This window comes from Pocillopora damicornis, chromosome 6 (assembly GCF_964200805.1).
Source record: "Pocillopora damicornis chromosome 6, jaPocDami1.2, whole genome shotgun sequence".
NCBI lineage: Eukaryota > Metazoa > Cnidaria > Anthozoa > Scleractinia > Pocilloporidae > Pocillopora > Pocillopora damicornis.
Genome location: NC_142675.1, coordinates 7,665,672 through 7,689,686, shown reverse-complemented (window position 1 = coordinate 7,689,686; position 24,015 = coordinate 7,665,672). Strand labels below are relative to the sequence as shown.

The following is a 24,015-nucleotide window of genomic DNA, read 5'->3' as shown; positions in this document are numbered from 1 at the left end:
AGACTGACAGCTCGTAGTTGGCAAATCACATCTTTTGTTTTTAGGTGCTGACAGGGTTGGTGGGGGAGGGGGGGGAGGAGGCGATCGGAAATGGGTGAGGATGCTTGTCGTACCTTTCAGTGTTCAAAATCAGTGATCTGGTACCTTTTACGGTGTCTCAAACTTTAGTGGACTACCAGATACCCAGCTGGTACCTTTTAGGGTGTTTTTCGCTCAATAAAATGCCTGAAATAAACATTATTAGGACGATTTTAATGATCTGACTTGAGCCTCTGGAGCACATCGATAAAGGAGTTCTTGTTTTTGGGATTTTTTAATTTTTTTGTGTTTAAATTGGTACTTTTTAGGGGTAGATATCAGTTGTTGCCACTCCTACACGGATGAGTCAGGTACCTTTTATAATTTTATAGGGGTCGTTTTCGAAACTCCCGGCGCGTATTCTCGCTCTCTTGTGCATAGGGGTTCCCCGGGGGGTGCTGATACGTGCAGCACACTTGAAATTTAGAAAGGAACTAGACCCTGTGAGCAGGGTAACTGGGATACCTGGATGGTACTGGGTACTTGGAATCAAGTGTACTGATACTATGGGTGTAGGACTAGTATACTGAAATAGTGAGCTCAAGTCTGGCCAAGGGCATACACCTATTTCAAAACACAGGCATGCTCTGCATGCAAGAGTTACTTTTTTGTAGGGTGGATGGATTACTTGAAACATTGTGAGTGATGTCTACATTCTTACAAAAGGAGAGAAGAATATTAATGTGGGAAAGAACGAAAATGTCGAATTACCTCACACACAGGTATTTTGTGGTAGATTATGTGTGTTTTGCGAATAAATGTAACCAAAAATAAACTGTATTGGTGTCACGGATACCTGTTAGTACAAAATGCAGAAGGCAGACAGCAGATTGTAGACCAGATACAAAATATAGACTGCAGACTGCAGAGTAGGTACAAAACGCAGACTAAGAATCTGAAGAGTTTTTACGTCTGGTTTATAATAATATGTCATCTTACAGCTTACCGAGCGTCACGCAATCGTTTTTCTGCGATCTGCCTTCACGATTATTTGCACTATTGTGGAATATTCCTGGCCCATTTCTTGATGAAAATCGATCGCAATATTATTTCAAGCCTTCAATGTAGTCTTCTTACTTTGCGCGCGAGTTGGTTGGTGTGATGTCTGTACAGATTTTACCAACGTAATAAAAGTAGATGACGTGAATAACAGTGATGGTAAAGCAAGCTTAAAACGGCAGAAATTACCTGAAAATACAACGGATACATAGGGTATGAGTAAGTTGTATTGATTTTACGAGAAAAATGTTCATATTTCTAAATATGTATCGTTGTAAATCGACCATACTTCGTTCCCTATACTATTCCTTATAACGTGCAGTTTCTCTCGTAACTTAACACCGAGTCACACAACGCGTGAATTAATCGTTGGCTTTTTCTCGAGGCGTGAGCTTGGGCCGCCTGTGACAAGACAATTGCGTAAACAATATTTAACATAATTAATTATACACAAAAAACACAGGGTTTTGGATCACGTATTTATTAAAAAAGAATATCCATATAACTACAATGAAAACAAACATAAGATTCACCTTTCTGATCGTGACATTAATACCATTCGTACTGTTATCGTAGCTACGTTCCTTGCCATCAAGTGAATCCAACATGTCGTCTTTCTTCACAAGCAGTTTGCATCCATTATAGTTATGTTCTTCAGTCTCACGGTGGTAGTGTTGTTCAATAGATTGCATAGAGTATATGCAGTTTGGTTTCAGATTTTGCTTTTTACAACAAGTGTACGTTTTTCAACTAAGACATTGGCATACTTAGCATACAAGGCATTCAAGGCTTTCATGGCTTTCAAGCGTTCGCGACTCAATCCGTTCCGAAATTACCGCTCAATAACATCTTTCAGTGTGGATTAGCCGCGATTAATACGACTTGTATATGCGTCTGTAAGTATTTTGCGCGTTTGCGCCATAATGCTCCAGGAAATCGCAATCCAAATACGTTGAAATACAAAACAACTGGCCAAAGAGGTTTATAAGCAAAATCTCGTGATTTGTCATGTGACCCGGCCCTGTCTGTGCATGATCAATCATCATCAAGATAACACGCGTGATCAGCATGTGAACACCTCATTGGATCACAGTTAGTTGTCATGGTGTTGAGGGCCCAATGACCTCTGGGTAATACTGCGCAATTTTTCCATTTTGTGGCGGGGAAAAAAAAACAAAGGCATTATATGACTGGGCTACCACAGGTGTCCCAGTAAAAACGCCGCCTCTGTCTGGATTTTTGGTAGCCTATTTACCAACTCCCGATCGAGGCCTAAGTCTGACGGGACGCGTAATTTTGCACAAGGTGGTAAGTAGCCAGGTTATATGAATTTTCCAGACGTCTTGCGTACTACCTGTGGTACACGCTTGCCAATACCCCAATAGGCATTTGGAATCGACTTAACCCTACCTTTACCATGGTCGTACACTTCTTTAAGCACTCTACAACTACTAATTAAACTACGAATCCACCCAACACCGGTACCGAGATTTGATCTATGAGTAAGGCAAATTGTAAAATCATCTCCGCAGGTAACTTAAAATGTCTTTTTTACAACTACGCAAGGAAACGACCTGAGATATGCAACGTCGGTCTCCTCGATAACTATACCCAAAAGTCCTACAAGCGAACGATTTAAATGAACAGCAAATCTCCTTGTTAGCATGTGAGATGGACGCTAATACAACAGATCAATTGGTTATTCGGTGTGTAGCTTGTCAATCGAATTGACTTTTGTAAACATTCTTTGACTTCCGCCGGCAAAGGAATCATTGATGGATCTGGACATTTTAGTTTTCTGAATACAGCAATTCTTGGAAGGTTTTTATAGCTATGAAAAGAGAGGAAAAAAACCCATCTCTTCGTAATTCGGAGGTTGATGCATCTTTGAATTTATGAGTCACGCTTGTCATGCAACTAATATAATAATGTGGAGAGGATTTACAAACTGTAAATTAAATCTGGCTAAAATATGGTAGAGCATAACTTGATCACCGAAACAGCTAATAAAATCATAAATAAATAAGGTAAGAGGTTATGTTAGATTTCTTTACAAACTATAGTGATTTATGCCAGTAAACGGTGGTGACAAGTAGGCACACCATGTATACTTCATAGTCGCTAGCAAGTAAATTTTGCCGGACTTTGAGTTCGTCTCACGATATAACAACACAAATACACAAGGAAATTTTTACAGTAACTTTATAAACATCCTTTTGTCTTTTAAAAGCTTGAAGCTCAGTAGATTCTGTCATATCGGTCATTGTTAAAACTGTCTTTGTTTTGATGCTACTTTTCGAAATAGAAAAAGTATGTCGAACAAAAATATTCACCAAAAAATAAATATTTCTTCGCCAGCATCAATAATGACAGGAGATTAAGTTTAGATCATAAAACAAAGGATTATGCCGACAGAAATACCGGAGGTCAAGTAAATTCGTTACATGAGGTCACACAACTCGGGTAATATTCAGGGTGAAAATTTGCATATTTGAGCGGCTGAACGAAAAATATAATTTCTCGAAAAATGAAATATATTTTCACAAAAAAACTACACCACAATTATTCGGACATATTGGGCTACAAAATATGAAAGTAGGAGAGAAAGCGAATTTTGGGCGACTTGCCACAGTATTTCAAATTTGTTCGATGGATGCTGACATCCTCTCTTAAATTATGAATGCAGTCGAACCTAATCTGTTACTATCTAACGTCGAGCTGAACTTAACACCGATATTTCAATTAAAAATGTGCTTTCTTTGTTTATTTCGCACTCCATTAAAATATGGTTCTCTCGCATTGAAACTTTGATTCTTTCTGGATTATTTAAGAAAAATTTTACAATTTATGGAAAAGTCAACATTTGATAGCTGAGAGCAGACGAAGACGGCTCCTCGAATATAATTTTTCCAGGGCAATTACGGGGGAAATTTTGAAGGAAAACATTATGCAATGTCTTGCGAACAAGAGTTCGCTGACTCTTGGTTGGCAAGTATTCCATAAAGAGTGGCTTCCATACCGCACCCCAAATATTACAGTAGAAGCAATTTTAGAACAGCAAATGTAATAAAATTGTGATATATAACCAGTTGTGAACTGCGCTCCACAATTAAACCATTAAAAGGGAATGAAAGCAGACTGCAGAGACTCTTCCAGAAGTTGTTTAAATTGAAAAATGAATCTCTTTAAGATAGGATGATCGCTCTCTCTCACATACCGGACATGTTGGCTACAGCTAAATATCCGCTTAAGCAGGAAAACTTTTATCGTATGGTTCAACTGACCTTCATCTTTGTTTTCTGCGACTGGGGCTGTCGAAGCACACATCTTTTCCTTCACTTCTTTCAGTTCGCTGTCCATCTTTGCTATTTCGCCTATTAATTTTTCAAGAGACAATTTCGTGGTATCTGACAATAGAATAACATTAGTCTGGGTGAGAGTCACTTTATTCATTAAAAGAAAAGTCAACTGAATAGATCCTTTTCCCTTCCTCTATCGTTTGTTTAGATTTTATACGAAACTCTAAAAAACTTGTGGTTGGCTTCAACGGTGTCTGACGATCCTCATTCACTCTAGTAGTTTAATGCCTGGGTTTTATCTTGGTTCGAGACCCCCAGCAGAGTTTCAAGATATTCAGTCGCAGAGTAGTAACGTGGCGGCCGATCTTCGATTAGAGCGTTCACGTTTTCGAGGAAGTTAAGATCGATTTCTAACCAAAATGTTTCAGAAGACGCTGTTTTTTCTCAGATGTCAGATTTACAGTTGAGGTGACCGTTGGTTTTGTGATGTTTTCCAGAAATTAGCTCTAATTTGCTGTAGCTGCGAATTCACTAATGCATAGTTAAGAGCGTTCAAGGAAAACTTAAATTAGTGGTTTATTAAATTAGGGACTAAATTTTTTTGATATGTTTTGGAAATTTTTATTCTCATCAGTATGGGATGAGCGTAAAATTTTTTGAACCTCGGTGTGTAACCTTTCCTATGGCGTAGATCACATTTGTTCATTTATCAAATCTAAATATCGTGGAACGTTCAATCCCAAGTCATAACTTTAACTGTGATCTCCAGCACAACATTTTCTAGGCAACATTATGATGAAAAAAGGGAATCCTATGAGCTTCAACAAAGGGAATTCATTAATCAAGCTACAATGCACATACCTTACGAATTAATGAAGAAAATAAAAGCTATACCTACACAGTTGTGTTCTTACATGTACAGCGAAAAATAGGTTTGGCTGAATCGATCACGAGAGAGTTGTCAAAATGAGTTGTCGGTTTTAACCTTTGATGACAACGGCTTAAGTTACATTCCAAAGGTTAGTGATATACCCATGACAAAAAAACAATATTTTTAATTGTACTTGACAACATTGTTTATTATATTTTTTTATTTACAACAAATTCTATTGACATCCAACAACACTGGAATCTGGTGAAGTGTTATAGGATCTTATGAGGAATCAGAATAAGCTGAAAGGTTTATATCCTGTGATAAATATTATTGACCATAACTGACTGAATGACCATCAAGGAAATGCTTACATGAGACTGGATTGGCTACATAGGTGTCAGCTAATTATCAAGAGATGGCACCTGGAGTAAGTGACATGTTGATGAGGATATTCTTTGAAATTTCCTCATGCAGCCAATACCTCTCTTCCAGATGCCAGCTTATGCCTTTTCAGACCCATCATATCTTGTTATTTTTTCTTATTTTTGGCAAGGGAAATTGCCTCTCATAACTTAACATGAGCAAATCATCATGTCAAACACCTTGTCAAATTTCATCTTTTAACTCATTCTTATTGTTCTTTCGTTTTGTTTTTTTATACTTCACAAAACTTGTCAGGCTTAACATTGTTACTCGTTGGTAAACTGATTTCGCAACCAAGGCATCCAAGATTTGGGATTTTTTTATATAAAGCTGTCGTATATTTGACTCCATAGGAAATCACAAGCCATACAATGTGTTCCACGAGTGGAAATTGCATTAAAAACAACAAGAACAACTACAATGAAACCCAAATTATTAACCATCATTAAAGTATTTCCGTATTCCTAGAATTACAGGAATCACAAACGTTTTGTTCTAGAACACTAAATAATAACTACCTAAGTCAGTTACTTAAGCAGTATCAATTTTCGCCGCAATGATTGTCCTGTGACCGACGCTGACCGCCATATTTGATTTGCACCTTCGTAATCAGCGGTGTAATGTAATAGTCAGGTCGTCCCTTTGCATTATTATCGAAAGGAAACAAAATGGCGGCATTTTTCGTAACCCCAAAAGGAGTAATTCTAACGCTCCCGCCGGTGCCGAAGTTTCCGTTTCACGCAATTTTTTTGAAAAATGGAAGAAGGTATTGATAAACTTTGCCTTCACGTTCGGAATGATGAGTGAAGTACAGTTGATAACAAACAAAATGCCACTAGGTTTACAAAGGTTTCTTCGCAGCTCTTAAAAATCTTAATTCTCTTTTTGAAGGAACGAAGGAAGTTCATTCCAAACGTAGATGGCTAGAAATTTTCACTGAGTATTTGTTTCATTCATTGGTCGGTTAAGAGTGTATGTAAATCTTACCAATTCCGATAAAAACTGATTGAGTAGTGTTTTGATCACGTGACCCGACATGTGGCTTTCGTCGTCAATATTGTTGCCATAGGGTAAAAGTTCTTACGGAAAACTATCGTCCACGAAAGTTTCAGCGCAATCGGTTGTATATTTGCGGAAATATAGCTCTTTATTTTCTTAAGGCAATTTACACTCCGGATCCAGGCCTTAAACTACTTGAGCAGATATATTCTCATGTAGAATTGAATACTCCACAATATGACCGGTGGAGGGATTTGATTATTTTATTCTGAAATGTGCGGGTCACATCTAAAGCTACTAGGAAGTTAGATTAAATGAGAAAGGTAATACTAAAATATGACGATAACCTATCTCGCCTACAATCATAAATATGTATGAGTGCTGTCAAAACACCATCAAATCCCGGGGGTGGCCAGGGCAGAAGATCTCAGATTCCGTGGCATCCCATTTATCCCACACGTTGAGTAGTATCTTTATGTATAGCACGTGCCAGCGGTGGCCAGGGTGTGCTCTTAGATCAGTAAAGTACCAAAGTATGCTGTGTTAGCCGACATCCAGCGATTACCGTCGTCATGCCCATGAGCTGCGTTATGTACTCAAGAAAACAGTGTCGCTCTTAACAATTTTTTTTCTATGAGTTGCTCTTTCTACCAACTAACCTTCTTGTGTGCTTTTTTCCGCTGAGGCCGTCAGACTACTAAGCTTTTCTTTCACCTCTTTCATTTCAATCTCTATCTTGTCCAGCGAATCTGAAAGTTTCAAAAGGTAAGTGCATTTTCATGTACCACAGTGTGACGTTTAGGTGCAAGTAAAACAATGATACGTGGACCAAATAGATCAAACTCAATAACACGCTTCGAAATCACAAAAATGTACTTCAGCAGTTGTACACGAGTACCCAGGAACTGACAAAAATACTTGAATGAGAACGCAGTGTCAACATATGGGTTAATTCTTCATTTTTAACTCATAACGCTAAAAAATTAAAGTAACGTTCCAAATATGTGACTAGTTCCGACCAAAATGAAAACATCATGTACTAGCCTACACTGTCGTGTTAACTGAAAATACATACTTTTGTAACATAAGATTCTGTGCCATCCCATTCATCCCACGCATTAAATAGTATCTTCATTTGAAGCCAGAGTAGGTTGGTAGCCAGGGTGTACTCTTACAATAATACATTAGCAGAAAAATGATAAATTGGCCGACATTAAGCGAATAAGAAACATAAGCAAAATTTCATAACCATATTCACATCACAGATTCACGTTTAGCTGCAGATAAAACAATAATACGTATATCAGTATCTAGTCAACTTCGAATAGATCAAACTCAATAAGACGCTTAGAAATCACAAAAATGCACTTTAGCAGTTATTCACGGGTACTTACGGACGACAAAAATACTGCCAGTGAAAACAGTGTCAAAATTTGGGTTAAATCTTCATTTTTCACACCTAACGCGAGAATAATTGTCCAAATATGCGACTAGTTCCGACCAAAATGAAAACATCATGCGCTAGCCTACACTGCCGTGTTAACTAAAAAATATATACTTTTGTAGCCTTCTGATCATCCATATTGGCAATGGACAATGCTATTCTTACCCTCAATTTCTTCAAGTTTGTCTTTAATACTGTCGTCGTCTTTCTTCCATTGTTTCATCAGTTCTCTATAATGCTCCTCGATAACCGGATCCATGCAGTCGTGTTCAAGATTGTCGATTTTAGCTCGGAAATGAGCTCCTCCCAATCTCAACAAAGCTTCCCGTATCTCTTGCCAGCAAGCACTGAAGCTACTGTCATCCACAGAGGCTTGAGAAGCATGGCCGTATACAGTGTTCCTGTAATATTTCACTCTGGCGATGTCATCCGCGATTCTCATGTTTTCAGCTAGGGGAAGATGATCCCATCCATTGGTAGGAGGGCTTAAACCACAGATACTTCTAAGTAACACTGTTAAAAGTGTGACATCGAAGGTTGCGGATGACACGGCTGAGTGAGAAGGGTACAACTTTCCCCATTGCGTGGGATTCAGCACTTTCTTCTTCCCTTTGTACAGTGATTGCAATTTGGCGTAATGCACTGAGGTACTTCCCAAAACTGTCTGTAGAGTAGCTGGTGGATGTATTTTGTCAAAAGTGGACCGCAGCACCTGAGTTCCTACATCTACCAGGAGGCGGCATAACCTTGCATAGTTGGTAGTCTCTCTTGTAGACGTAAATGGCGGCGAAGCTGTAGCCATAAAATTGATGTTTAAGGAGCAGCCTATCAAGCAAATTATTTGTGACAGATAAAATTTTTATCATTGAGTCGACAAGTTTCATCGTAGATAAATCAAAAACTTGTAGAGGTTCACATGTGATTATTTTTCTATCCATGAAACTTCAGAGCCTAGAAATATTTTTGCAATTTTGTGAGTTTTAAAAGAGGGGGTTTACACGCAATTACATATCCTCAATTAGTATAAAGTCACATTTCAGGGTAATTAAAGCAGGAGAAACTCGAAAGCTGCAGCAACCACCGGCTCTAACAGCAACTAGAGAAGCATAATACAGCTACCAAGATGATGATATGAACAACAGCACAAACCACGAAACATCTACTGACAGTCATTCAGTTAGACACAACAGTCAACATAATGTATCTACAATTGACTTTACTAATTACGCTCCGATATCAATATCAATATGCATATTCTCCATACTGTTCATCATACACTGTTCTTAAGGCAAGGAAATTTTGTTTAGCAATCAAGAGCTTCTTTAGTTGGTGACCATTTCCTCTATTCTCATGACGTTTATGTGTGATTTAGAGGAGATATTGCGAGGAGAATTTAGATGTTAGTCACTCTTAGGGTTGAATGGGTTAAGTAATTACCAACAGCTGTTATGCCTGGCGTTTACCAATCCGGCTTCAGCAAAAGCAGCAATACTATCACTGTTCAGTAACGCCACAAACAATTAGAAAACTGTCTGCCTTTGAAAACAATTTCAAGTTCCATGTCGCAAGATCGCATGCAGAGTAGAATTTGATCACATGGAAATTCAACTAGGAATCAAAGTATACAGATTGAACAAATGAACGTCATAGGTCACGTGTGCAAACTGGGTGTCTATATACCTTTAATTGAATTTTCTTCCTTCAAGATGTGGCATGTAAGAAAGGGATAATGTTATAACTTCTGAAAAAGAGAAACAGCACAATCAATATTAAACCGTAAATTGGTGTGAGTGGCGCACTATAAGAAATTGGTATATTGTAACTTTTTCCACTCATAACAATTTATTATTAGGTTTGATTGCTAGACTGATAAGTTACGTGTGCAGCAGAGGTGCACGTGGTTAAAATGTGCAACACTGAACACAATCTATAGAGAAAAATTTTTGCACGTGAGTCACACTTGTCAATATTTTCCTGAAAGTAGCAAACTATGTACAATCAGAGAGAAGCTATCAGGACCTTTTTCTTTTCAAACAATGGTTGGTGTGTAGCAGTGAGAATAAACGAAACAATAAAAATTTGCATCGGACTGAACTAACTCTGGTGTATGTACAATTTAAGTCTTCCTGCTGAATGTATGACTTAAAGTAGAAACTGATTTACCAGAGCCATGGTGTACAAAAAGTATTATCGCAACGTAGAAATGATCCAAGACTACGCAACAAAATACCATGAATCAGTTCGCGTCGCACCCACAAGTCACGCATGTATGCATTCATAAGTAATTTCCATAATAAAAGATTCCTAATAAATAAAAGATTCACAAATCTCGAAAAAATTTTCGGGAACACTCACGGCTTGTGTTTTTCCGCAAATTTCTCCAAGTTATAATATCTCTTGCAAATCTTCGCAAGGGTGTAAGTTACCTTGGACGCGGAGCAAAGAAAACATCACGGACAATAATAATAGCGGAGCTCGCAGCGCGCGCAGCGTAGCCCATAATTATACAAAATAGTAGTAAGCCATCAAGCCGAAAAAATTTAGACTTATGACCGTATGGACGTCTGTACAAGGTGCTACCTTTAGCATGGGCGGCCAACTGTATAATGGAAGGGCGAGGGAAAAGATGATGCGCAGGCACGATTGCTTGCGTAACTTGGATACCCCATTCGTGTGCGCCAGGAGATACCGGCAGATGACAATAAAGTGCGCATACTCGCGTGCCGAGCTTTAGTGCACCGTACCGCGAGCACACGCGGGCACACGGTTAGATATTACATGAGGGCTTCACGTGGGCCAGTAGATGTGAAGCCGCGTAAGCAAATAATTTGTCACCCGCGTTTTGAGCGGGAAATCAAATTGGTCAGGATGTAGCTGAACAGTAATTCTCAGTATTTTGCAATTGCTAAACAACTCGTAAGGCAACAATACCGGCAGAGTTTAAGCTTTGACAACCGGAGGAAATTGTTATAATTCAAATTCGTGGAGAAAGGGTTTTAAATGAAAATAGGCTGGATATAAATAGACGGAGCGACCAAAGCGAAGCACCAAGTAAACGGCGTAAAGCGAGTCCAGAAAATCGCGCAAGAAAGTTAGGAAGGACGCCAAAATAGGCAGAATACGGCGAGAGGAGCGCGAAAGAGAACAATAAAAGGCATAAGTAAAAAGGGAACATCTAGCGAAGAGTAACGCGAGAAGGAAATACATAGTCGCTCTTGAAAACAGACTGAAAAGAGGTCATCAACAAAGAGAAGTGAACTATGAAGGATCCGCGAAAGAAGAGGAGGTAAGTCGCGTCTTATCTAGGTTTTCTCTTACGCTAAGGCCCAGAAAAAATTCAAACTGTTTTTTTTACCAATCGTCGTTTGATACTAGCTTCAGTTTTCAATTCAACTAATCACGTTTCGGTTAAACAGACTCTAGCATAAAGCGCCTAAAAACCCTCGCGCCGGTTCATCGCTCGAATAATATTTCATAGTGTTCGTATTCTTCATGTTATTTCTTGTCCTTTCGTTTGTAATGTTTAATACAGTCGTGGTGTTATGGGAAAAGAAGTTATCTTACGTATTTTGATTTGCCTAGAAAGTTTTCAAATGATGGCGAACAGCGAGCACAAGTTTCTACTCTTTTTTCTCTTCAGTTAATTATCGTAGGATTCACTCTAATCATTTGAAAAAATCGTGCTTTGCCGAAGATGTGTTGTTTTACCCTAAGAACGAAGTGATGGCCTTTCCCAAAATTGAAATAAAATAAGATTGAGTCAGCGATGTTCATGTTTACATTAAGTCTGACGCGGTAATTTGACTTTGACGATATTGTCATGTGAGAACCCGTCAAACATCTGAGAATCAAATTACGGACCGCAAACGCGTGGTGCAAACAGGTAAAATGGAGTTGTTTCTATAGAGGGATGAGTGAATTTAATTGTTTGGTTGTCGTACTTTTCAGCGCTATGTTTTCATGCTTTCTACTCGATTCGTTCGAACTTTAGGAAATAGTTTGTCTCCCAAAACATGGAGTCACTTTCTCTTCGCTCAACATCTCGAGGCGTTATGATGAACATGCTTGCAATACGATAATTTTTTTCCTATGCTGGAAACTGAAATCTAGACTACAGACTACATCTTTGGTAGTCATCACATTTTGCAAGAAGCGTCCGAGCTGTGATCGTGCAATTAAACGGGGTTAAGGCAATTTGACCTCACAAGCATGCTGGTAAGCACATAGTTAGCGTAAATAATTTTTGTTTACAGTTTTCGAAATCAAGAGCAGTTTTTGAGAGTCTGTTTCTGTAACCTTCCTGGATATTTTCTGCTAAATTCATCGAGGTTCACTCACAGAATTTCATAAGCGATTATGAATGATAGATTCGTATCGGCACCATAATTTAGGGAAGTTTTGTCAACACATTAGCAGTTGACAATTCGCGAACCATTTCTGTAACCTGCTTGGATATTCTCTTTTTGAATGTGAAGCACATTTGAAACTTTCATACGATTGTAGGAAACTATACTTAATTAACTCTCGATAAATTGGCCTGACATAACTCGTTGATTATTTTATTATTCTGTAGCCCCAAAACCCCGGCTTGTGACTCTGGAGGTACTGAACTCGATATGTTTGATACACAAGGCGCTCTTCTAGTGGGAAGGTTAGAATAAAATTGCATTTATGACCATATATTGCACTCGGTTTACATGTGCAGATAATTACTTAAAAATACCTATCATAGCTGTATTCAGAAGCATAGACATGTAGGCAATATGCTTCTGCTTTATTTTATTGTAGGGGTTTTCTTTTTATGTAACATGTATCCATTTCCACCTCAACCTGCCTGCAAATAATCGAATTTTTTGTTTTAATTCAAGATAAAATGGAGTTCTCATTCCAGATTGAATTCAGGTGAGAACATTAGTAAACAAGTTAAAATCATATGCTTCTCCTGAATCAAGGTTTTTTTCACAAACCCTATTTTATATCTGTGTGACAGCTAATGATGAAAACCTCAGTGAATAGATATGCCATATTTTAGTAGTTTTTTAAAATCCATCGTTATATTTTTAGCATGTACTATTTCAAAATTCATAAATGGCATTCCCTTTTCATCCTTGTAAAGAGATATTACACATTTCTTTAACTAAAATATGAATTATGAAGTCAACTTAATTTCAGTAAGTCTGAAACTTCATTCTACATAGTATAATGTTACATTTATTAGCTGTCTTTCTGGTACACATGATTACCATATGTGTCTTAACCCTTTAAGAGCGTGTCAACGAAAGCACCGGGCAGTCGTGCTACATGCCATCTCACCGATTTCAATGAAACTTCGCCAGTTTAAAGGGTTTACCCTAAAACTCAAAAAGACAAACTGGTTTCTGTTTTGGTTTTTTCCGGAGGGAGATAGACCAACCCCCCCGGTTTGTCTTAGTTTTCACCAAGGAAATCGCCTCAAAATAGGTAAAATGTATGAAGCTCTCACTGCGATGGCGTTTAACCAATTACTCTGAGAGTTTGCACACATATTTTTACATTTTAAAAACTTTGTCTACTCTTGCTTGCACGCAGAAAAAAAAAAAAAAAAAAAAGCAAATTCCGAACGGTATGTCAAAACATTTTATTCATTGGTTAATCTATGGACTGTTTTATAGCAGCCCGAGGAAAAAGCAAAATTGAAAGAACCGGCGTATCGGTCAAATGAATTACAATGTTTTCAACAAGGAGTTGGTAAGTCAATTTTTCCCAGTAAATTTAAGTGCGGGTCAATTTTTTGTGACAGCCGAAGATAGACATCTCTGAAACGTCTCTGAAACTCTTAAAGAGTTTAAACTTCCGGTAATATTTTCCTCCTTCTCGCAACAGCGCAACAGACATTGTTAATCCTATGTAGCGTAGGTGTATCAGCTATATTACGTCTTCATAGTGATGCCATATAAGAAATCGAGTGTCTAAAAAGCCCTCAATTCAATCTAACACTCGAGTTGCCGGAGTCAAGATGGTACTGTTGTCTTGTTCATTTGCAACTAACTGTAGAACCAAACGTTATTTTACTCGCGCTGGTCGGGGACGGCAACAGCTCAAACCTCTAAATTCGTGGGTATACAGCTTAAAAGAAAATATATGGGAGACGTCGATGTATGCCAAACATGCGTTTCGTCCGAGAAGCTTATCTTAGCGCGTATTGGCTTATTTGAAGATTAAGAATGCCGCGATTTCACGATATACCTCAAATATCGTGCAAAACTTGGTGTGAGATTCAGACTTTCGGGTTCGTAAATGCCAGTATATTTTTCATAAAAATCGGAGATATAAAATTGAGAGAGAGGTGAATCTGCAGATGGCAGAAGAAATCAAAGCTGGTGGCGAGTCTTCCTGGTGGCAGGGTGACTGTAAACCTACTAGAACGCGTACTATAACCGGATGCTATCTTAAAGTCGGCAATGAATAAGTAAGAAGGGAAAGAAGAGCGCTTATCTGAACATCGGTTTTCCTAACTGGTGATTTGTGACTGAAATGAACTTTATATCATATGATTGCCAGGATACGCAGGTACTGTAGAGGTGCTCACTCTGACTTAAGAACTGCGACAAGTTTATAGCGCAGACCAACTGGCACAGTTTGGAGCACCTCAAGGTCTCACTGGGCTCATCACATTAGAAACCTTTAGCAAACTAATCGTAAAAGCGGGTGGTTATCAGCAACTTGCACAGATTTCTGAACGCGGGTCATCGCTTGAGCTATACCCAATCCGTCACAGACAGAACAAGAAAATGAGATATCCTTGCTAAAAGGAAGGATGTATCAAGACGTCTAAGTCATTGACTGCCATCCAAAAGCACTTAAACACAGAAAAAAACGGTGAAGCTTACAAAAAAACTCCGCCTATGATAAGATCAAGAGGAAATGGACGAAGACCGGCTTACCATTCTATAGGGGATGGCTACGTTCAAGGTCGGACCTCAGGTAAAATTCTGACGAACAGTCCCTAACTAGCTAAGTGGACTTTGGATGGGCTTTTTGGAAAACACAAAAAACAGTCGCCTTTTCTCAGAAAGCAAAGAATTATCTCCTAGACGTGTGCTGGACAGGGGAGGAAACTAGTAAGGCAACCGCCTCTAATGTGACTTGCCAAATATCGAGTTCAAGAGACGACGCCAGCCAGAAATGTAGTCTGAAACTGACCGGTTGATACAGCAGCAAATCGCTCGATACTTCAGCCGGTTATCTGCTATAACAAAAATTGGTTTATTGACGAGGTTTCCCTTTGTAAATATGAATGAGGACGAAGAGGCCGATGCCACTGATCTAGCTTCAGAAGTCGGAACTGACCGAACAAGGCAGAAGATAAGGAGAGACCCTGCAAAATTTAGACGAAGACTGCAGGAGAGGATACAGCTGCTATTAAGCTAAAAAGAAAATAAAGACATTTGCATCTCACTTTTCTTTCATATTTATTTTCTTTGCTCACGAAAACAACTGGCTATGTCTTAGGATTTCATCAAGGGAAATTTGCAGGAAGCCTCTGGTCAAATTACTGCTGGCTCATTCTTAACAAATTTTACAAGTCGCGCAATTAAGCGCTGACAACACTCGTTCTAGAGAGATGTAGATTTATATGTGGTAAAAAAAATGCTTGAAAAAAATATGTAGATATTTAACGATCGAAGCAGGCAAATAATTATAGAGATCTGCAGATTATTCTGAAATTGTTAACTAGCAGACAGCATGAACAACGCGCTTGAATAATTCCTACGGAGAGTCTTCGGGTCACGCAACAGATGTTAGCTTAGCGGGTTCTGCATTGAAATGTTCGATGGCGGTAAGTGACACCGACAACACTATTTTAATTTTATTTTCGAGATAGAAGCACAGTTCTTAGTCTGATAGAACTATTGAAAGTAATAAACGACTGAAGAAAGAAACGCTACGATTTTCTCTTCGATTTTTTTGCCTACATGCACCTCTTTAAACGTGAAATATTCCATTCCTACAAAAAATCTCGAAAGTTTTTCACATTTTTTACCTTTCTTGATCAATTATCTTGCATAGAGAGTTAAAAAATGTAGGTTTATTTGGTCAAGTGACCGCCTAGAGCAAGAATTGCGTGACAGGTGTAGTTGAGAGAAACTTGTCACAGTCGCAGATTTTTAAGGCATCCACGACAAAAATACGGTAGTGCCCAAAGATTTTTTTGATGATTTTCAGAGATGAATAGTGCGTTATAAATGCTAATTCAGATTAGTGTTGTAGCTTTCTGGCAACGGGAGATATTTGACCTCAAAGTTGTCAAATATTTGGATGAATCGAAAAGTCTAAAAACACAGTCGTATGTTTGCCTCTGTTGATTGACAAGCCGTCAATCAAGTTAACTGATACTTGCGGCGGACATGAACTAAGGATGTAAAAATATGTGTGCAAATTCTCACAGTGATTGGTTAAATACCATCGCAGTGAGAGCTTCATACATTTTACCTATTTTAAAGCGATTTCCCTGGTGAAAACTAAGAAAAACCGGGGGGTGGTCTATCTCCCCCCGGAAAAACCAAAACAGAATCCAGTTTGTCTTTTTGAGTTTTGGGGTAGCCCCTTTAAACTGGCAAAGTTTCATTGAAATCGGTGAGATAGCATGTAGCACGACCGCCTGGTGCTCTCGTGGACATGTTCTTAAATCCCAAAATATCACGAGTAATCCTCCTTACTGTCTGCCATACAATTTATGTGATGTTAGTTTGGAGAATTTGGAATTGGATCAACCAATAATCCCCCAATTGATATTTTTCTTAATTCTTGTTACTTGTCTGCTTTTTATCATACTAATAATGAAAGGAGAAATTCTGTCCAGGTCACCAGTGGGACTTAACCCTTTATCTCCCAAGATCTTATTAGTAGTTTTCCTTTCTATCTGTTATACAGTTCTTGTGATGTTAGTTTGGAGGATTTAGTATTGGATCATCTTACAATCCCCTAACTGATATTTTTCTTTATTATCATAACTTGTCTGCTTGATATTGTTTGATATTGTAAGGAGAAATTCTGTCTTGGTCACTTATGGGAGTTAAAGGGTTAAAATGGAGGATTTCATCATATTGTAATGATTAAAATATTCTTATGCTTTCAAATGTAACACAAAATGTGATGAGAATCTGATGTTGTGAAATACTTGCAATGGAAAAACCTGTTGCTGGTAGCTTATGTCTTTAATGCTTAAATTTTCATGGGAAATGCTTTTCTTTGAAAGTGGGGATACAGAAGTTTTTAAATCTGATAGAAATAAGCTGTATGCAAGTAATAAAAGGAAAATTGACAATCATACCTTAATGTTTGACATGCTTCACTCATACATGTCAGTTGTGTGTACCTACCATTGTAGAGGCATCTTTAAAAGGATTTTTTTTTTACACAAGGCAACCTCCAGGATGGAAGAGTAGAAGACCATATATGATGTTTACTTAGCACTTGTACTTATTGCAATCATATATTCAAGCAATACTCTACATATATATAACTGATTACATGATGTCTTTAACCCTTTACATCCTAATATCAGAAAGCATATTCTCTATACTGTTCTCTATACATTTCCTAATGTGCTGGCAAGGAGAATTTGTTTAACAATCAAGAGGTTCTTCAGTTGATTATCATTTCCTTTATTCTCATGACCTTAATGTGTGACTCAGGGGTGATATTGAAAGGAGAAATTAGATGCTAGTCACTCTCAGGGATTAAAATGTTATAAGCTGTACACATTTTCATGTATATGCTCCTCCTTGTTAGGAAAGCAAACCAACAAGTGAACAGAAGACGGTGAAATGAGGGAAACTGTAAACTTTACCATGTGATAAAAACAAACATCAGAATACTTTAGACAGGAAACTTGAATTATGGTAGCTGATTTCCTCTATTGCCATTCATGTTTTTGATCCAATAAAATTTAACCCTTTAACTCCCAGATCAAATTTGTAATTCTCCTTACTGTTAATTATACAATTCTTATAATGTTAGTTCTAAGAATTTAGTATTGGATCAACTAATCATCCCCAAATTTATATTTTTCTTTATTCTCATCACTTATCTGATTAATATTGTATTGATATTGTTAGGAGAAATTCTGTCTTGGTCACTCATTGAGTTAAAGGGTTAATCAGTTGTAGGGTTTTCTTGCAATGTGTCAAATTGCCAGTGTGGACTTCATTCCTTTCAGATGTCAGCAAAAGATAGATACTAATAATAGCTGTCCATAAGAAAAAGTACACTTCAATAAAAAAATCACATTAAATTGGTGGCGTGATTGATTTGTGACATTTAGAATGATGGAAGCAGGAAAAACACATTGAGCTTTTTCCTATTCATCAGTAAGCTAATCAGATTTTGGATTCTACATTCAAACTGGGTGAGATTAAATTTATTCATATCATGCTTCATTATGGTTTGTTAACCTGGAAAAGTAGTTGTTATTATAGCTTCACAGATCTTTTTGTTGCAATCACAATTAATATTCATAATTAACAAAGTTTTATTTAACTTAGAATGTTTCAAGAACTTTCTTCCTTTCTCTTCAATACCATTTACTATTCCTAGAATACAATTAAAGGAAGCCAGTTATTGAAAAATTATAACTTTTTATTCAGGTAATTATTTGAATATGTGAGTAACATTTAATGTTTTCACATTGTGTAACAGGATGATCAAGCTGAAGATAGCCTCAAAAAGGAGTGAACTTCACTGTAAGAATTAGGTGACTAATTTGGAAACTTTAGCACTTGGTAAATACACCTTGGCTTGCAATTCTGATGATTACAGTTTGCTGAGGTAATTGAAATGTTAGTCCCCATGCAGGAACCTTCCACATGACCTGTACAGTCATTTGCTATGAGGTAGCTTTAGAAAAATGCATTTGTGTCAGTAGAAGTATTGTTAATACAGTACCACCTAGTGACAAAAATAAATGATTTCCTGTAAGCATGAACATTTGGGAGAAGTTATGGTGGTAATTGACCCTTTATTTTGCTAGGATGCATAGGGTCTGATGATTGTAATGTATATCTTTTAGCTTTCAAACTTTCAACTTTCAACTTTCAACCATATCTACTCTCCGTACATTAAGGCCTCAAAAGTTGAAGCAGGTGAGTCAACAACCTGACTTCCTTTGTTTGGAATTGTGTGATTATATAAGTTTGCTGTGTAAGTTACCATACTGTAACATGTAATATTACTATTTAGATTGTGTTAAATACACCAGCTAAAGCCTTCATTAATGCATGGTGTTTCTTACCAATAGACCTACCCAAACTAAAAATTGAAATCAGGAATTGGTCACAAGATATGTGTGTTTAAAAGGGTGGGAATCTGCAAAAACAAGGATTCCTCCTTTAATTAGGACTGAAATTAATGGGTACTTTCCTATTTTAATTCATGTTTTTAATTTGACCTGCCTCCTCCCCTGTAATGTTTAAGGCACATGGATGAAGAGAATATTTTTTTGTATTTTGATGCATGAAAGTTAAATTACTGGTAATTAGTGTCCACATAATGCACAAAGCAAGAATATAACGCTTTAGCTTAATAGGTTAGAAAAATTAAAATAAGGGAGTTTTGCAGACCATGTCTGACTTTTTATCCTGGCTCTGGATATTTATTCAAATAGCATAGTCACTATCAATCTCATCCCCTCCCACTTTCCACTGAGCTTGTGGAGAGATGATAACCTCATTATTTCTTTAAATGAAAAAAGGAATGCCTGCCTTCTTACCACAAATAGTTCTGTTGGGCATCATCAGTACAAACCCGGTCTAATTTTTACATGAAGGTGATTGTTCTAGGTAGGCTAACCTTAAAAATTAGTTGTGAAAATTTCTTGAACCTTTCATTGTACATCTTGAATGTGTGACTCAATTTTACCTCACTTATAATCTATACTATTACTATACTAAAGAAACATGAAATTTATTTGTTCTCCTTTTGAGGTGTGCAACAAACTTTTGAAGTCATCACAGGCTTAAACTATAGGTTTACAGGAAATCTGCATGTGCATGTGTTTTCAGCATATGAAACTGGGATTATGACTACTTCAAAGACTTTACTACATGCTGTATAGGTACAGGCAAGTGTTGTAAAAAAAAGTTTGCTTAGCTTTTTTATTAGTACACATTTCTTTTTCTAAGAATTTTGTTTATCCAGCCTGTGCTGAATTCTAATTTTTCAACCAAAATTTTATCATTTTTTTAAATATTATTAGATCTCCTAGTATTAGTTAATATTCATGTAATTACATAAAATCTTGTAGATGTATGGCACATTATTTTTTCTCTAATTCTCCTAACATTTTACCACTGAAGGGACTGGTATTAGCTATAAAAGTGTAGTCAAATTAAAGTTTTTTACACAACCTATGCATCAAATTTTTGTTATAAAATATTGCATCTTTCTTGAAACTAGTTTATCAGAATAAGAATGAGTTACTGGGCACAAGTATGGCTTTCAAAATGATAGTTTCCAGGTTTGAAAAAAGTCACTGCCTACATAAATCCTCAGTTCTTCTGCCCTGATAGCCCAACCTCATTAAAAAAATTGCCAACAGGAGTGATAAGCAAATTATTGATACAGACAAGAGAGCCTATTCCCACATACATCCTCCTCAATCCTGTTAGCTTACTATGGACATGGCATTTCAAACATGGTGTATATGCCACAAGCTTTCCATTTCCTTGACTAATTATTTTGTAATAGTGTTTATATTTTGTGGAAAATGGTTGGGTTGAAATATGATACAAAAACTTGCCAGTAGATAGACAGATGAAAACTTTTTACATATCAATAAAATGTGTAGTTGCGTTTCATTTTAAAATGTTGCAACAACTCCACCTCCCAGTAAATTCAATTATTTGCAAACATGAGAAAATACTAACTAAAACTTTTCAACCTATTTAATATATCCAATAACAACATCAACACAACTTTTAAACTAAAGAGAAAACTTGATTGATGTTTGGAATTGATTTCTGTGATGTAAAAATGAAATCCAGGTATTAGCTCAAGTTTTCTTAAAGACAACCACATTACATGCAGTTACAGCAGAGGTTATCGAATTAAATAACAGAATAAATCTCGAAAAGACGTCGTGTATTTTCAGCCAAAGGACAATCATGAAACATGAAACAAGAGTAGCCAAAAGCGAAAAAGTTTTAACAAATTACACAGGTTCAAACGCGAGTTGAAAATTACTTTTTAAAAAATTTTCTACCTTAAAGAGAGGATGTTGAAACGTTGGGGAAAAACGGTGGGGTAAACAGTCATACCTGGCAACTTCATGAGAAGATATAAGAGACGCCCATACGATTCTGGCGTATTGTTTTACTGACTCGATGTGCCCACTGCACGTGTATACAATCCACAGGTAATGTCATAACGCAAAGAGGTTTACTGTCGTTTCTTACAATTTTGGCTCATTTTCCCAAACCGAAATTATAGGTCACGCTCAATAGAATATAATTTCAACTGATATTGACATCATGCACTTCATCTGAAGAAGAAAACATTCCCTATCCTCGAAAATTTGGGCAAAACATCAAGAACAACGACGAAGGTCGTAAGATGTCTGAAGATACTGCTGAATAGCATGCCTGTAGTTGTGAGAACATCGTCCCCAGGTTCCAGACCTCGTCAATTCTTCCCCACCTCCTCACCCCCCGAACTAAGTGACGGTGCATTTTAAATATAATTCGGCTGATCGCCGACAAAACAATGCGTAGTTTGTTATGAACCCAATAGCAAAACATTCAAGGTAAGTGGCGAAGACTACGGAATCTACGATAAGTTAAGAGTTAGGGAAGAACACTTTTGCTTGAAAAGCAAGTCTCTTTTGCAATATAGAAAGATTGCGTCGGAGATTGAGAAACGCAAAGTTTTACTTTCAGTTTCGTTTGCATAACCTTCTCAAAGCTAATTACTAATTAAGCAGAGAGCTGTCGCTAATGTAAATCACAGGACAACCGTTAAGAAAATGTGGTCGCCACTGTCAGAGTAAAACAAAGATTTTTCGAAGCATACAATCAGCACATAGGCAAAAACTTCCTGATTTTATTAAGGATTAGTAGAGAAAGTCAGCTAAGTAAAAACAAAGCCATTCACGGCTGACTGACTTAAAAAGTTTTCAAAACCTTTCTTGTTGCGAAATGATTCAAAGACATCTAATTAACATCAAGATGATTCAAATGATAGGACTCCTTTAGAAGAAAGTAATTATGTTTCCACTGTACATGTTTCAAACAATCGAGTTCCTTAGCTGGAGCCAAGGTTAAACGTTTACTGGTGCAATAATATCAAAACAAAAAACTTTGCGAAAGGTTGAATAAGAAAACTTTCAATCTAGTTGTGTCCAAGATCAAAACTTGAATGTCTCTTAAATTTCTTGTCCACATTTTTCGTGATTGAACTTCGAAAGTTCATTCAGAACAAATCAATAAATTTGAAAGTGGTCACAAACTGAGAGCGAATCCTGTTCCTGTTCGCTCATCAGTCGACAACAGTCGAGACACGAACGGCCAAATTTAACGTTAGCCAAGAGGATATTTTTTCTGCATATGCACGTACACATTTTCAAAGGAAGCATCTGTTATTCGTCCGGTCAAATCAAAGAGATCAAATGCTACTTTTTCTCTTTCTAAGGCTCTACAATGGTCGTACAAAAATAACAACTTCCGCTTTCACTGATGCGCATTACGTTTAAAGCATTTCCCTGTCTCTTATCTAGATCAGGAACGACTGCTGGAAGTAAGACAGTTGGTAAGACTACAAAACAGACCCTTGCTAAACTATAAAATTCAAATAAAGTGACCTTTTTAAGGCGCATCAATTCATAACTCATGGATCGACTTACCCTTCACATCTCCTTTTCGAGAACGGTGCTTCAAACGAAATAATCACATCCAGGGCGCGTGAAGAGGCTAAGCAATCGTCCTGAAAAGAGAAAAAAGTAGCTGATGTATCAAATATATGCTAAAAATGCGCTTATCTCTAAAGGCTCGTGTTAAAAGTTTCATAATTATTCGCATTTAAGTGAGTGAAATACCTTGAGTCAACAATGGATTGATGAAGTTCAACTTAAAGTTACAGTGTGAATAACTTTACTATTCTGACCGTACCTGCGCTTTCTTCGGTTCAGCTCTTCACACGGACAGTGATGTGAGTTTCAACCAATTATTTTCCCTGTTTCCTAATCTTTCGACGAGAGAACGAAGGGAGTCGCAAATGGTAGGTACTCTAACAGACTCAGATGAGGGAGTTGCTCATAATATACGCAGATGACACTACCCATAAGAGTAACATAACACCTGAAACCGAGTAACACAGTCACGCAATAAAAACTAATTTTGCAACACGCTTTTCGGCCTCAGGAAGAAACTTTTTTTCAAAAACAATTATAACAAGATCCTTTTCTGGTTCACATAAACAATAAGCAACCTTTTCTCTCCTAAAGCTGCAGGCGAGTTTTTTTTAAAGTTGCTTCTAAACGACATCGCACGATTCACTTCTTATCATCTCTCGATTCAGGTCACGCATCTTAAGAGTGTAACAAGACACGCACGGCAGATTTCACTTGATGATCTCTCTATTCAGCACCTTTCCTCTGGTAAAGGAAGATAATGTTTCCCCTTCTATAATACTAACATAACCCTTTGTTGTTGTTTTTTTCAGTATATTTTAGCGTATTAGCGTCAGATAGCGTTTTTCTTAAAAAACTACGAGTGATGCGCTGCGTCTTCTCATATTTTCAAAATTTTTAAGGGTAAGAATCCACAGAATCCACAGAATCCGCAGAATCCATATAAAAATCTCTTTTCTTACGTATCCTTATTTTAGTTCACTATATTCTCTGAATAAACCTATATAAATCTGGTTTC

The 24,015-nt window shown here is 37.3% G+C and overlaps 2 protein-coding genes across 2 annotated transcripts in view; both read right to left on the bottom strand.

The window, feature by feature from the left end:
• The window catches only part of LOC149043732 (uncharacterized), a 32,200-nt gene extending 8,321 nt beyond the window's left edge, over nucleotides 1-23,879 (bottom strand). The window contains exons 1-6 of the mRNA XM_089210114.1: nucleotides 23,257-23,879; nucleotides 22,992-23,071; nucleotides 9,797-9,857; nucleotides 8,282-8,941; nucleotides 7,332-7,421; nucleotides 4,362-4,484 (exon numbers count right to left, since the gene is read on the bottom strand). Of these exons, the coding sequence (XP_089066240.1) occupies nucleotides 4,362-4,484; nucleotides 7,332-7,421; nucleotides 8,282-8,918 (850 nt within the window). The 5' untranslated portion in view covers nucleotides 8,919-8,941; nucleotides 9,797-9,857; nucleotides 22,992-23,071; nucleotides 23,257-23,879. The remainder of the gene's footprint in view (nucleotides 1-4,361; nucleotides 4,485-7,331; nucleotides 7,422-8,281; nucleotides 8,942-9,796; nucleotides 9,858-22,991; nucleotides 23,072-23,256) is intronic.
• Nucleotides 1-24,015, bottom strand: part of LOC149043727 (tyrosine-protein phosphatase Lar-like) — a 138,147-nt gene that overhangs the window by 63,716 nt on the left and 50,416 nt on the right. The gene's annotated exons all lie outside the window — the stretch shown is intronic.